The sequence below is a fragment of the Xenopus tropicalis genome, chromosome 5 (assembly GCF_000004195.4).
Source record: "Xenopus tropicalis strain Nigerian chromosome 5, UCB_Xtro_10.0, whole genome shotgun sequence".
Lineage (NCBI taxonomy): Eukaryota > Metazoa > Chordata > Amphibia > Anura > Pipidae > Xenopus > Xenopus tropicalis.
The window spans coordinates 123,897,447-123,914,076 of record NC_030681.2 but is presented as its reverse complement, the minus strand read 5'-3'; the positions used below and the strand labels follow the sequence as shown (position 1 = coordinate 123,914,076).

The window sequence follows — 16,630 nt, the reverse complement described above, 5'->3', positions numbered from 1 at the left end:
TGTAACAGAACTATATGTTAAAGCACAGGAAACAACTGTAGCTATCTATAAAGGCTCTTGTTTTTAGCTTTCCTGTTGTGTTGACTTAGGGTCTCTGCAAGGTGTTAGGCTGCTGATGGTGGGACAGCCCCCATCTAGGCCCGAGAGGGTGCATCACTTCCTATGCCTCCTGCCAACCCCATGTACAGCCCACAAATATCCCACAGAGGACTACCACCCACCACACAAAAGAAGAAGACACACAATAGATGAACCAAATGTAACAGTCCTGGACTTGTCCACTTCATCTGCCAAAGCGCCTTGCACTGACAACATGGCGCACCAAACTTGCTAAATCCCTAAACTGACAAATATCAATAATACTTTGTATATTGATATGGACTAGCAGGCCACCATACACATACCAATAATCATACGCCCACATGTAACATAATGAAGCACTGTATTTGGGAAGAAAAAAATCTACCCTGGCAAAGTAGTGTGCATTGCTGGTTTCATTTTTCTGTATTCAGCATGCACACAAAAAGCCTGTGTAAACACACACACCTGGATATACAGAAACAGTTGTAAGTGGAAGGTACAAGTAGTGGGAGTCGTTACTGACCATTGATTTTATACCGCATGACAGTCATCAATTGCTTCTTAGTCTTCCCATCTGCCCCAAGCTGCAGCATGCCCAGCACAGATGAGATTCCATGTGGTGACATTACAAAATTTTCATGCGGCCTGCTCTTAACCACTTGGTTAAAGACTTGAATTCCAATGTCTGAGCCCAGTTCCTCCAGGGATAGTAGATCGAGCTCTGGTTGTGCAGATGCCAGAAAAGCACCAAGAAATAGGAGGGTGAATAAACTCCTCATGATGATTCTACAGCTCGGCAGAAGCGGAGAAAGAATACTGGAAAGAGAGAGAAAACACTGCTTTAGTTTATATTAATAAGCTGCTGTGTAGCCATGGGTGCAGCCATTCAGGCTAAATAGGGCAAATTGGCCCATGTCTACACAGCAGATAAAGATAAGTTCTGTAGAATATAATGGGTTTAGTTCTTACACAGGAATACAAGCAGGTCCAATGCTATTTTATGGCTCTCCACAGAACCACAGGATGGAAATCGGTCTCACATAAGATAAGACATTTCTTGCTAAGTTTATTTCTAGGTGCTCTATCAACACAAAGAAACATTACATTTAACAAAACATATTTTTACATTTTGACATAACAATTTTATGAACAGGGCTGTTTTGTGAAGTTATGCCATGTTTTCCTAGCGCCTTTAAAAGAGGTTGTTCACCTTTGAGTTAACTTTTGGTATGATGTAGAGCAGTTATCCCCAACCAGTGGCTCGTGACATCGCAACATGTTGTACTGCAAAAAAAGAGCCTCCTGTAGGCTGCCAGTTAACCAAATAGCCAATCACTGCCATTATTTGACACCAACTGAACATTAGAGAGTAATATTCTGAGACAGTTTGCAATTGATCTTCATTTTATATTATTTGTAGTTTTTTAATTATTTCAATAATTGTTATAACAGTTATCTGGTTGTTCATTTCCAAATTACCCTAACAATCAGGGAGTGGTTTTAATAAGAGACTGATATAAGAAAATTATGAACAATAACAATAAAACTGTAGCCTCACAGAGCAATAGTTTTTTGGCTGTCAGGGTCAGTGACTGCTGAGAGAGTTTTAAAAAGAAGAGTTTTAAGAAAGCAGCAAATAAATAAAAAAAAACTAAGAAATAAATAATGAAGACAAAGTGAAAAGTTGCTTAGAATTGGTCATTCTATAACATAATAAAAGTCAAATTAAAGGGGAACCACCCCTTTGAGGATATAGGTCACGACACTGGCACACACACACATATATTATATATGCTACTTTGAATATATGTTTTGATTTTTCACAAGAAATCCCGGAGTTGCTGGTCTTTTTTATAATATATATATATATATATATATATATATATATATAGTTATCCCTAAGTAGGCTGAAAGAGTCAGCCCGCTACCCCTCTTAAGATCCAGTACCCTAGCAATGGCGCTACATGGTCTTTCCACAAACCTGCTATATTGCTCCTAAACTTTCTATGGACCAATGTTCTGCTACAGACCCTGGGACACAGAAATTCAAGGCAAAAGAAATCTCAGACTTGGCCAAATGTGTCCCCAAATGTGAATCAAATGTAGGGACCCTAAAATCCCAACACTTGGCTTTACTTTTGTTGTGCCGTCTCCCTAAATACAAAATAAAAGGTTGAGATACCAAAGAGAATTCAGCAGAATATCTGACTGATACAAATGGAAAGTAACACAAAATAATAAAAAAAGAGCTGTGTCCCTTTAAGTGATAATTAATGAGCAATAAAGCATCAGCATTCCCCAGTGCAGGGACACGGGCGAGCGGTTGCTCTGTGGCAGCCTAGATTGCTCATGCCACACACAATAAGCTCTGGGTGAAAACGGACAATTTCCTTTTAAATGGCACAGAGACTGTTACATGTAGCACCTCAAGCTGCAAAACAGGGCTATTTGTCTCTCTACTGGAAAAGGCATTAGCTCATTATTTATGGCATAAGTGAATTAACAAGTCAAATTAATTGGTAACTTAAAAGGTCACCCAGGCACCAATTTAAGCTGCTCTGAAAATGTCTCATAAACTGAAGATATATAGCTCCTAGATTGATATTTAGCGAAAAATGTGTATATAGCCACACAGCCCAGGAGGAAAGGGTAAAGTACTCAGTGCATTGATCACTGGGGAGGAATCTCTTACAGGATCCAATTAACTATTCGCTTGGTTGAGCAAGGAACAAAGTCACCTTTTAATGAGAGATACAGGGGAAACAAGAGGAAGGCACCAGATTATATCTTTTCTGGGGAGCAATAAGATAATATTTCAGTAAGGCCCAGTGAGTAGTGGAACTCTCCAGCAGTACCGAGTCTCATGTGGGTATTCCAGTGAGGGCAGGGACATTGCCAGCTGCTAGCACTTTGCACACAACGCCTTTACTAGGCCTTTTGTGGTAGGTAACTAAAGTATCTTTCTTCAGTTCTGCCTGTTTATTGGGCAGACTACTGCAGCCGGCCTTTACCCATCTAAATGCACAGGCTTCAAGCAAAGATGAAATCTGCATTACTTCAGTCCAAAGGGTCGGGCTTGACATTTCTTGAGAACCCCATGGCACCTTTCTTCTGAGCCTCAGAAAGGTGTAAAAGTAAAGTCAGTGTCTAACTTCTCTTCTCGATCAGACTATCTCCACTGGCCTAGCTTCAAGTTGGCACCAGAGATATGGCACTTTGGCCTGCAAAGAAAGTCCTGAAAGTAGATCCATAAAAGAGTTCTTCACCCAACACAACTTAACCTTTAAGCAAACATAAATTCAAGCAACTCTGGAATAAACATCAGTTTAAAAATCATGCATATTTTTATGTAATATTATTGGAATAGTTACTTATGCCTGGCCCCCTGTTCTTCTACTGATCTGGCTGATTACTTTGAGATTTTAAAAAAATGTAACAGTTGTAACAGTCCTCAGCCTTCATCCTCCCAATCCCACAATTCCCTGTGCACGTAATGTCAATAAGGAAAGGAACATCACGGCTTAATGCATTGTGGGTTATGTAGTTTTTGCATGCTATCTGTAGACTGCAGAGAAGCTGTTACAATTTGTAAAATCAATGTTTCAGTCCCTCCTCCCCTGGCACGATTTCAAATGATGCAATAATACTGTTTTGCTGCTGGATTTCAGCATATAAAAATGCTACTTATTGAAACTTTTGGAAGTAACAGTTAACATTGATAGGTAGCTTTTTGGGCTTGCATTTTTAAAAGTGTTAAAAAGGCTGAGAAACCAAACATGAGACCTCAGGAAGCTTTGGAACACACAGTTATGTTCCTAAAGAAGAATGTTATGTTCTCTAACAGACCCAGCAGGCAATTAAAGTCACAAAATGATATCCTATAAGCAACTGCAATATATGTTAAATTATATTTTGTAGCAATCCTATAATACAAGATATAATAAAAGATATTCCAATCCTCTTGCTAGAGGGCCAGCAGCAGCACTCCTGAATAATGATCAATAAGAGCCATATTTTCTATGTAGGCACTTTGGCTGGGCAGCCCACGGGAGACTATTAAAAAAATCCTGCTATGCTGTACTGTGTATGCTCTAGTTTTCTTTCATTGCACAAAAAAATGGGTAATGTTCCCCTTTAAGTTTGATTTTAATAAGCAAAATGTTATATTTGGTTTTACAACTCCCTTAAGGTAAAACAGATGCACGTTTCTGCAGATGTATGGAATGTGCTGAACAGACACAGCATAATACAGTGTGCCAAGTGCAGCTATAGAACTTAGCATTTAGCAGAATAAAAATGCGTTTGTTGGTTCCCTCTTTTCCAGTACAGCCTGATGCATTTTAATAAAGGCAGAAGCCACAGTAGTAGAGTGTGCCACAGGGTACCGCAGTGTGTGCTATTTGATATAATTACTCCCTTTACGTTTATCAGAACCCCAGGCCACAAGTGAATGTTGACAGGAATGTGTTCTATTCTGCAGCTTCCATATTCTATTTTGCATCCTTTCTAGAACACGGTGGATGCAGACACTGATGTAAAGGGCCTTTGTAGAGCAGAGAGTTGAGTTCTTTATAAGACTGAAGCCCAATAAATAATCTTTATTGCTGCCAGCAGCACAGAATGTTTATAGACCCAGGGAATAAAGGAGCTTTCTGACTACAAAAAATCTCCCCTATGACTACTCCCAGCCTGAAAAGTGCTGGACTGGATTCATTTAGCTTTAGAAACCTAACCGCTAGCTTTCTTGCCAAGATAAAATACCCTAATATTATTTCAGGGGGGGGGGGCAAATGTAAAAATATAATAAAATTAAAAGATTTCAAAGATACAAAGGGTATTAGTATATTGGAGCACTGACAGCACATTCTGCTGTAAAATCTACCAAGCAAGTTTTAAAAATGAGCCAGTAGTATACAACTAGTAACATATCTCTCTCCACTTAAAATTCAGGTATGGAATCCATTACCGAGAAACCCATTATCCAGAAAGCTCCGAATTACGGAAAGCCTGTCCCCCATTGACTCCATTTTAATCAAGTAATTTAGATTTTTAAAAATGATTTCCTTTTTCTCTATAATAATAAAACAGCACATTGTACTTGATCCCAACTAAGGTATAATTAATCCTTATTGGATGCAAAACAATCCTATTGGTTTTAGCTAATGTTTTATTGATTTTTTAGTAGACTTAAAGTATGAAGATCCAAATAACGGAAAGACCCCTCATCCGGAAAACCCTTGGTCCGGAGCATTCTGGATAATGGGTCCTATACCTGTAATATAAGTTTCAGAAAGAACTCATTTATGTTCTGTGCTTTTGAACCCCTATGTTCAAACTAGAATCTAGCCTTTGAAAATTACAGCCGGCAAATTACAATTCTCCATAAATCAACAAATCACATTATGGTGCCAAGTAATGCAGGCCAACATTTTGCATTTAGTGGGCCACACATGAAATGTTTATTGGCCAACTTGTATTCTCATTTTGATGGCACGCAAATAAGTCTTTGGAGGTCATGTTTAGTTGTCGAGGGTTATAAATCTATTAAAAGGCCACATCTGGCTCCTGGGTCTCCGGCTGGCCAGCTCTGGTTCTGAACAAGGGCTTTGCATGTCTGGGCAGATGTTATTCAACTACAATTAAAACAGCATCAGTAGGGCAAAAGGTTACCCATTTGGACTTTCTATGGGGCACAACAGTGTAGTACAGGATCTATGAACCTTAATAAAGAAACAATGTTATAAATATAACAGGGGACAGGAGTTATTTTGAAACACCCCCAAAGTATATTTTAGTAATAAGGGAACCCATAGGCAACAGAATGCAAAATGCAGCATCAACAGATATAACAGATATAGGTATAGGATCAGTTATCTGGAACCCATTATTCATTGGTAACTGGAACCCTGTTATCCAAAAAACTCAAAATAAAGGGAAGGCCATCTAACATAGACTATTTTAATCAAATAATAAAAAAATGTTTAAAACTAATTTCCCCCTTTTTCTCTGCAATAATACAACAGTACAGGTATGGGATCCCTTATCCGGAAACCCGTTATCTAGAAAGCTCCAAATTACGGAAAGCCCGTCTCCCATAGACTTCATTTTAATCAAATGGTTCAGAATTTTAAAACCGATTTCCTTTTTCTCTGTAATAATAAAACAGTACCTTGTCTTGATCCCAACTACGATATAATTAATCCTTTTGGATGCAAAACCATCCTATTAAGTGTAATTAATGTTTTATTGATTTTTTAGTCGACTTATGATATGGAGATCCAAATTACAGAAAGACCCCTTATCCGGAATAGCCTTGGTCCCGAGCATTCTGGATAATGGGTCATATACCTTTACCTTGTACTTGATCCCAACTAAAATATAATCAATCCTTATTGAAAGCAAAAAAACCCAATTTGGTTTATTTAAATTTTAAATGATTTGTAATGATTTTTCTACTACAATTTAAATATGCTGATCCAAATTACAGAAAAACCCGAGGTCCCAAGCATACTTGATAGCAGGTCCCATACCTGTATACGGGCTTGATGACTACAAATAAAAAGAGTGGTAATACACAAATGCATACGATAACAGCATTATAGGTCTTCTCCCAATTCCTAATGATTATATCACTGCCATCAGGCTAGACTAGACTTTAAAAATGCAAAATGTACAAACAATAAGAATTCCACAAAGCTCAAACCACAATTATGATAGTGCCAACATTTATTTAATCTAAGAACTTCAGCTCTGTCATTTTGGGAATTATACTAAGCTTGACAACTACCTCCTAAAAGGACTTTCTTTTGAAGGGCACTGCCAGTTTTTTTGCCACACTGGTAATGCCATGGCAATCAGACACCGACACTGAGGTGCACCCGGAATCACCGAGCAGTTGTAACTGGCTCGAGGGCTTGAAGAGACAAAGAACAGCTGGGCTACCTAGAAGATACACGGCATGTCTGGTTTAGGAACGCAGAGTAAAAGAGCACTCACCATGCAAAGTGTTCTTGCTAGAGAAGCTGCTTGCATTCTAAATGAAACCCCCGGCTGCCAGCAAAGGGGCACTCTCTTTATAAATGCAGCTTTATCAGGAGGCAGCAACCTAGCAACACTGGGGGGAAAAGCAAAAGGAGCATTCCAAAACATGTAGGTTATGTTCCCTATAAATACCATACCCATCAATTGTCCCTTTTTAGCAGAACAGTTTCCATTTCTGCACCCAAAAGATGTAAGGTCTACCCTAGGGGTGGTAAGGCAGTGTCTTAGGTAACTTAGGGTCATGGCCAAAAAGTTATTTTGATTAAATCAGTAATACCAATAGCTATGGTATCCCTGAAAAACTCCCATTCTAGTACACAGTTGCACACGATCTGGCAGATGGACACCACACACATCACATTAATAGGGAAATTTTGTTTCCGTTAGCAAAGGCTTCTCAGTCTCCAGCCTGGAAAGCACCAAACTGAAATTACAGCCTCACTTCCTTTTTCACAGTGTTACAGAGACGTGCTTGAAATTTGAATTTTAAATTAGCATTTGAAGTATCCATTTGTGGCTGTAGAAGTGAATTAGTATGAGCAAAACCTACATACGGTTCTCTGTGGTGCATGAGAGGAGAATAAAATGCTGGCTCAGACTCTAAGTGCAAGGGAGTCTTAAAAGAGGAGACCTCCGGGCTGTGCAAAATAAATAGCCATCACTATATGAAACAGGTTTGCTCACACTCATGTTTATAAATGTGTTCTACTGTTATTTTACTTAAGTTTGCTCTCTGGCCAATATTCCCCATCAGCTGACCTTACCGAGAGCTCTCAAGGCAGGGATCCCCAACCTTTTTTACCCATGAGCCATATTTAAATGTAAAATAAAAAAAAGAGTTGGGGATCAAGGCAAGCATAAAAAAAGTTCCTGGAGGTGTCCAATATGCGCTGTCATTTGGTTACTGGTAGTTCCTATGTGGGCTGGCAGCCAACAGGTTCTGTTGGCAGTACACCTGGTTTTTATGCAACCAAACTTGCCCCCAAGCCACACATTTGAAAACAAGCACCTGCTTTAATGCCACTGGGAGCAACAAGGGGTTGGTGAGCAACATGTTGCCCCCGAGTCACTGGTTGGGAATCACAGTCCCAGGGCATATAGCAATGGCGGTGACTCTCATGGACTGCTACCCCTTTGCAGCAAGGGAAAAGGTATCTTGAGAAAAGTAGCACAGAGCCTGCTTTTGACAGGCATTAAAGCACATGGGTGTGTGGTTCTTAACCACTTAGTGGAACAATTCACATTCAGTAACAGGACTAAACACTGGGTATTAACCTAAGTGACAGCTAGTTCCTCATAAGTAAGTCACATGACCCCAACTAAGCTCTTCCTGAGGCCTCCTGCATCTGCATCCCAGGTACACTACAGTCGTGGGCAAAGGTTTTGAGAATGACACAAGTATTAGCTTTCACAAAGTTTGCTGCTAAACTGCTTTTAGATCTTTGTTTCAGTTGTTTCTGTGATGTACCGAAATATAATTACAAGATATAATTACAAGCACTTCATACGTTTCAAAGGCTTTTATCAACAATTACATGACATTTATGCAAAGAGTCAGTATTTGCAGTGTTGGCCCTTCTTTTTCAGGACCTCTGCAATTCGACTGGGCATGCTCTCAATCAACTTCTGGGCCAAATCCTGACTGATAGCAACCCATTCTTTCATAATCACTTCTTAGAGTTTGTCAGAATTAGTGGGTTTTTGTTTGTCCACCCGCCTCTTTAGGATTGACCACAAGTTCTCAATGGGATTAAGATCTGGGGAGTTTCCAGGCCATGGACCGAAAATTTCAACGTTTTGGTCACCGAGCCACTTAGTTATCACTTTTGCCTTATGGCACAGTGCTCCATCATGCTGGAAAATGCATTGTTCTTCACCAAACTGTTGGATTGTTGGAAGAAGTTGCTGTTGGAGGGTGTTTTGGTACCATTCTTTATTCATGGCTGTGTTTTTGGGCAAAATTGTGAGTGAGCCCACTCCCTTGGATGAGAAGCAACCCCACACATGAATGGTCTCACCATGGTCTTGATAAAGGTCTTAGATACAGACCGAAACATTGGCCTGTCGTGTAATGTATTTACTATAATAAAAGTTATGTTTTAAATGATTCCCGGTGTGCACCAATATTCACTAGATTTTTATTTTTAATGCTTAATTGGTAGCACCCGGGTCTGTGGACTACGCTTAGGAGTGCTGAATCTACGTATCGTATTTATAATATATATATATATATATTCTTCAACCGAGTCGCACTCCGTACTTGTAAAAAAGATTTTTATTGGCAATCATTTAAAAGGTTAGTGCGTGCTGAGGTTCCTCCTACACCAAAAAAATTTACTTTCCTTGGACCACCAAAAGAGGGCATGTATAAATGTAAGGGTTGTGCCCAATGTCGATTTGTACTGGTAGGTGCAGACTTTATGAACCCTGTCACAGGAAGACTTTATAAAATTCGTGGCCATAATACCTGTGATACCAGTTTTGTGGTATATATGCTAACGTGTCTGTAAGGAAAACTAACTTACCAGCGCGGCGGGGACGCCCGCCGCGCCATTATATCTCCTTGCCGGCTACTTCCTAGTGCGCGCATCTCTTCAATTTATAGGCACAGTCGCGCTTACGTATGACGTCAGCGAGCAATGGCGCAAAATGTAAAATAGTTAAAGGGACCTGCCTGACTACGAACTTGCCTAATCTTATTTGTACCGTGATCTTCGGCCTAACTGACTTTAACTACTGCCGTGCCCCTTTGCCTGCCAGAACTCCTCGCCTTGTTCCCCTCGTTAAGTCCAGGTGGCATCTGAGTAGCTGAGGGCCCCTTCCGAAGCCAAAGGCGGTCACAATACTGGTGAAGCCGAGCCGAGACCAGGGAACTTGGCATCAGTTCTGGCTTAGGGTGCCGACCGTGACAGTGTCCATGCAATTTGGTCTATGTTGGTGAAACCACCCAAAAAGTTCGGGATAGGTTTTCCCAACATAGATCAACCGTAAATACTGGTAATACTACTCTTCCTGTTTCCAGACATTGTCTGGAGATGGGACATACATCAGAGGATTTGAGGTTTCGAGTTATACAATATATTCCACCTCCCAAACGTGGGGGTGACCGGATTTCTATTTTCAAAAAAACTGAGGTTGAATGGATACATCGTTTGGACACACTTGCCCCTAAGGGGTTAAATAGGGACTTTGATTTGCACTTATTTTTGTAACCTATGTGTGACTTTTATCATTATGTACAATATTTTGCCTGCTAATAATTTCAAGTCCTATGATATATGGAGACATCGATATACATATTGCCAAATCTGTTACACTTGTGACTTATGTCTTGAAAAATCTTTTGCACTAATATAAGTTTGCTAATATAGAGAGAATTTTGACGGTGTCGGTGTATCGGCTTCTATGTAGATTGAACACTTTATTGTGTTCGGTCTCCATGGTGACCTGCTACGTCACTTCCACCTTCTTCTTATACATGGAGTGACTAGCAGATGTGCTTTGAAACATGTAAGATGGCCACGCTGCTGCGCTTGAGAAAGGGGGTACAAAGTTTCCCGAAACGTTGCGCTTGAGCGGTATGCCTGATCAACATTCATGTTTTTTCTACTGGATTGTTCTTATATGGAACTTCTTTTAAATGATTGCCAATAAAAATCTTTTTTACAAGTACGGAGTGCAACTCGGTTGGAGAATATATGAATACACGGAAGGACTCGCTGTGATTTGAGTTTACTACACACCCACGTCCCCTTGTTTGGCTTTCAAACTGTGTGCATCGCAAGTTGGAACATATATATATATGCACCACCTTTTGCACAATTAGGCAACTGATTTAGTGGGCGACAATCAGAAGGGGGTAGGGTTAACAAATTACACATTTCATAAATGTATGTTGAAGTGTTGTACTGATTGCATTTACAGTACATTGAAATATGTGGAGCCCTTCTAGCTGGATTTATACATTTCCCTAGATTTTCAAGAGATCTGGTAACCCATGAAAGGTGGTGCCTGTTCAGACTACCTATTGTGCATCATGATCTCACTTGTTTTCCTGTACAGTTTCTACTCCTCTTCTCTATATTCCCATTTTTAGTTAGTACCAAGTGCAAATCATGGGGCAGAGGCTCTGTCAACACTGTGACAAAATGATGGGGCTGAGCTGGGAAAGCAAACAGAAGTCTCTCAGGGCTGAACATCATTCACTGGTAATTTCTGTCTTTCCTTAGAGCGCTTGTTGGAGATGCAGTACAATGCACAATAATGAGACAGCAACATTCATATTAAACATTGACAGAAGCTGGAAACATGTTATACTTTGGGGACCCAGAGAGCTGGCATTCCAAGACGCTCACAATAAAATCTGTGGGTTTTCTGGCAAAAGTAGAGATTAAATGGGAACTCTGGCTTCTGATCCAAAATTTGTTAAAGAGCCCCGCAAAACTCAGAAACCCCTAATATGCCTGTCACTGTAAATTGTTCCTTCAAAAAGTATAAATAAAAGGGGATTTATTACTTACCGTTACATCCTTTTCTCTTTAGTCCTATGGGGGACACAGGCACCATGGGGTTAATCTCCTCCCACCAGGAGGCAGGACACTTTTAACTTAAACTTTCTCCACCCTCTATAACCCTCTGCCCACTCCCAGGCAACTCAGTTATTGTAACAAGAAACCAAGCAAACTTAGTTCTGAACAACGATAACTATAACACGGCTGAGTGAGAAGGGATGACTGATCTCCCCAGTTTCCAGGGAGGGTTGGCCTGTGTCCCCCATAGGACTAAAGAGAAAAGGATGTAACGGTAAGTAATAAATCCCCTTTTCTCTTACGTCCTGGGGGACACAGGCACCATGGGGACATACCAAAGCCGCCCCCCAACTGGGAGGGAGGAAACATAACTAATAACTTGTATGAATGTGTGTGCAGTCTAAATTTTAACTACTGACTGCAGAACTTTTCGCCCGAATGCTGCCTCGGCTGAGGCAAAGGTATCAAAGCGATAAAATTTTGCGAATATATGAGCAGAAGACCATGTTGCTGCTTTGCACAGCTGCTCCGCTGAGGCTAAGTTCCTACACGCCCATGAAGCACCCAGTGCTCTGGTAGAGTGTGCTTTTATCACAAATGGTGGCGTTTTTCCGAGGGAAATGTATGTCTGGCGAACAGTTTCCCTGATCCAGCGAGCAATTGTGGCTTTAGAAGCTGCATTACCCTTTCTGCTGCCTGATGGAATCACAAATAGTGTTCTAGTTTTCCTAAAATGAGCTGTTCTTTCCACGTAGACCCTCAGGGATCTAACTACGTCTAGCTTGTGTAGTTTGGTCTCTTTGGGATTTTTGGGGGTGCTACAAAATGATGGAAGTACTCTCTCTTCATTTAAGTGAAAGGACGATACTACCTTTGGGAGGAAGGCCGGTACTGTACGTAGTACCGCCTTTTCCTCGTGGAAAATCAGGTAAGGAGGGTCACAGGACAGTGCGCTTAGTTCTGATACTCGCCGTATCGAAGAAATGGCCGTAAGGAATACTACCTTCCAGGTCAGCCAGGGAAGTTCAATGGTTTGGATAGGCTCAGAGGGAGCTTCCAAAAGTGCTGACAAGACAAGATTAAGGTCCCACGGTGGGACTGAAGGCCGCCAGGGTGGGGAGACGTGAGCCACTCCCCGTAGGAATACCTTTACATCGTCCTGCAGAGCTAATTTTTGCTGTAGAAGAATGGATAGGGCGGATATCTGGACCTTGAGGGATCCTAGACTCAAGCCCTTGTCCAGACCGTCTTGAAGGAATTGGAGGATAAGAGGCACCCCTGCACCCTCGTAGGGAGTGTTCCTTTCGGAACACCATAGCATGAAGATCTTCCATATTCTGTGATAAGCCTTGAAGGATATTTCCTTCCTAGCCTTGATCATGGTCTGGGCCACCACTGCCGAGAACCCTTTGCTGGTTAAAAGGTTGGTTTCAAGTGCCACGCCATCAAATTGAACATGTCTGGATTGTGGTGAAGTATTGGTCCTTGGCGGAGTAAGTCTGGTCGGCTGGGAAGTGGTATTGGAGGATCGATTGAGAGGTTCACCAGGTCTGTGAACCAGGACCTCCGAGGCCAGTTTGGGGCGATTACAATGAAGGTGCCCTGTTCTTTTTGCATCCTCTTGATAAGACGTGGAAGCATAGCTATGGGAGGGAAGGCGTAGGCTAATGCAACTCCCCAGGGAGCGGTCATGGCATCTACTCCTCAAGCAAGATGGTCTCTTACCTTGGAGATGAACCGTAGTGTTTTCCGATTGTGGCGAGACGCCATGAGGTCGAGGTCTGGATTGCCCCATTGGGACACTATGAGATTGAAGACTTCGGTATTCAGTTCCCACTCCGTGGGGTCTATTTGGTGCCGGCTGAGATAATCCGCTTCCCAGTTTAGGAGTCCCTGGATGTGGATTGCAGAAATCTGCGGAACCCTGTTCTCCGCCCTGCGCAAGATCTTGCTGATCTCGCTCGCCGCGGCCACGCTTTTGGTTCCCCCCTGGTGGTTGAGGTACGCGTTGTCGGACTGAATCCTGATGAGTAGACCTGTCAGTTGTGGTTCCCAGTGGGTCAGTGCTTTGTAAATGGCCCTGATCTCCAATATATTTATTGGGAGTCTCTGTCGCTGTCCATAGGCCTTGAGCCGAAAGATTTTGAAATGTGGCCCCCCATCCTGACAGACTGGCATCCATTGTGAGGATCTGCCAGTCTGGGTCCACAAAGGATTTCCCCCGTGTTAGGTGAGCTGGTATTAGCCACCAGTCCAGAGAGTCGATTGTCTGTGCCGAGAGAGATATCCTCTGGTTGAGGGACTGATGTCGTCCCCAGGCTGAAAGAATGATTCGTTGAAGAGGCCGGAGGTGGAATTGTGCGAAGGGTACTGCCTCAGTGGAGGCAACCATGACCCCCAGAACCTTCATGCAGAATCTAATGGATGGTCTTGGGATAGATTTGAGCTGGCGGACCAGCAAGCGAATTTTGTGGATCTTTTCCTCCGGAAGGAGAATCTTTCCTTGGTGAGTGTCGAGAAGTAGACCAAGGAATTGTAGTTTCTGCGATGGGTAGAGGCATGATTTGTTCATGTTGATTGTCCAGCCGAAGCTCTGTAGAGTTCAAATGGTCAGATCCAGGTTCTCCCTTGCCTGATGTAATGAGTGCGCCTTGATCAGAAGGTCGTCTAAATATGGAGTGATATACACCCCATGGGCTCGGAGAAGGGCAGCCATGATCTTCGTAAAGATACGCGGGGCCGAGGATAGGCCGAAGGGGAGAGCCACAAGTTGGTAGTGGTGGTTGTGGTAAGCAAAACGCAGAAATTTTTGGTGAGGGGGTAGATTGGGACATGAAGGTAGGCGTCCTTGATGTCAGGAATTCCTGGGGTTCCAATGCTCTTATGACTGATCTTAAAGATTCCATCTTGAAGCGTCGGTAGTGTACCCATTTGTTGAGAAGTTTTAGGCCCAATATTGGGCAGAAGGAGCCGTCTTTCTTGGGGACCACAAAGAGGTTTGAGTAGAACCCCTGGAATTTTTTGCGATGGAGGGACTGGAGTAATAACCCCGGCCCGAATAAGGTTGTCTATGATGGACAAGAAGGCTACGTGTTTTTGAGGTTCCATTGGGACTCTGGATAGAAAGAATCTCTGTGAAGGTGTTTCGGTGGAATTCTATCTTGTAGCCGAAGGTGACTGTGTCTATGATCCAGGAGTCTTCTATGTGGTTTGCCCAGGTAGTGGCAAAGTGTCTTAACCTTCCCCCGACCTGCACGTTCATCGTTGTGGTGGTCGGCCAGTCATGTGGAAGAATTTTTCTCGTTTGGGTTCTTGGGAAAGGTTTTGCGGGGCTGCCATGAGGCTCTTCCTCTGGAAGTGGAACCTCCTCTGGAGGGGAAGGAGGATCTGGGTGGGGACGATCCCTTCGAGAAGCGGGACCCTTGCCCGCGAAAAAACCGCTGTCTCTTGAATGAGGAAGAAGAAGACAACGGTGGTCTGCCCTTGGGTTTGTTCAGTGGTAAAAGCGTGCTTTTACCTCCCGTGGCTTGTGAAATTATCTTTTCCAGCTTTTCCCCAAAAAGGCAGGAGCCCATGAAGGCGAGGGAAGTGAGGGACTTTTTTGAGCTGAGGTCCGCGGACCACAGGCGAGCCGCTACCGAGAGAGCAGATGTGCGAGCTAGGACCTTAAGGGCGTCCAGTGAGGCTTCACTTAGAAATGCACTGGCCTCTTGGATGTGCATGGCAACTGATTCAATGTCTTCCACTGAGTCCTCTCTCTGGATGCCTGTGATGATAGTGTCCGACCAGGTTTCCAAGGCTCGGCTTACCCACGCCATCGCAAGGATAGGTCTGAAGGCTGTGCCTGAGGAAGTAAAGATAGCTTTGAGAAAGCCCTTGAGCTTTTTGTCAGTAGAGTCCTTAAAGGCAGATGCGTCTGGGAAGGGAAGGGCAGTGGCCTTAGAGAGGCGTGATACCGGGGCATCCACCAGAGGCGGGTTGCTCCATTTCCCTAGTGCGTCTTTAGGAAAGGGATAAAGTTTGGAGAATTTTCTAGTGACCTGAAACTTGTGTTCCGGGAGATTCCATTCCTCCTGGATAATGGCCTGTAGTTGGTCATGAGCTGGGAAATTAACCTTGTGTGAGGTAGTTCTGCCAAATAATCCTTTAGAGGATTTGGCTCCCATTCCGGGGTCCTCAATCTTGAGGGCCTGGAGTACTGCTATGATGAGGTCGTTAGGTGATCTAATAGAATCTGGGGCAGTTGATGATGACTCCTCGTCTGATACTGATGGTGATAGTTCCCCCTCGCTGAGCCCTTTCTGGGCGGAGTGGGACTCAGGTGAGGAAGGAGCAGTTGTGCCCTTGGGTATGGGGGACTTACGTTTGGTTGTGACCTTAGGTGTAGTGGGTGCTGTTAGCTTCTCTAATATTTTGTCCAGAGAGGAGGCTAACATGGGGATTCCCTGCAGGCTGGTTAGGGAGTTAGATAGTGATATCGCCCAAGCTGGGGCCTCTGGTGCTCCTGCAGCCACATTTCCCGAGAGTGAGGGTAGTGTTGCCTGTACATTCTCCCCCAACCCTGATCCCAATGTTCCCGGAGGGGCCTGGGGTGTAGTGAGCTCAGGCTCTGTGGTAGTGGTTGCGCAGGCTTTGCAAACTGGGTCTTTCTGCGCTGTCTTAAATTTGGTTTTGCACTGAGCACAGGCAAAAAAGGATACCCTGGGCGCTTGTTTCCCCCCCCCTGAGGAAGAGAGTATCGCCTGATCCCTCCTAGATCCTACCGTAACAGTGATGCTGTCTGGCGGTGGGCAGAGGGTGTCAGGGAGGCGAGAGAGAGTAGCGGAGCGTTAGGTTGGTGTCCTGCCTGACGCTGGTATCAGCTTGCAGCTAGCGTGGTGTAGTGCTGTACTCGCTCTGTCTGCGCACTTGTGGCCTGCCGGAAGGGGAGTGCCGAATGAGAGCGCGAAGGAGAGGTCAGTGACCTATAGCGGAAGTTC

At 43.2% G+C, this 16,630-nt stretch overlaps 1 protein-coding gene across 2 annotated transcripts in view; it reads right to left on the bottom strand.

Annotated features, from left to right (window-relative positions):
* Positions 1–16,630, bottom strand: part of serpine2 (serpin peptidase inhibitor, clade E (nexin, plasminogen activator inhibitor type 1), member 2) — a 33,848-nt gene that overhangs the window by 7,218 nt on the left and 10,000 nt on the right. For both annotated transcript variants that reach the window (NM_203600.2, XM_031901596.1), the window contains 1 exon segment: positions 605–897. In NM_203600.2, coding sequence (NP_988931.2) covers positions 605–860 — 256 coding nt within the window. In that variant the 5' untranslated portion in view covers positions 861–897.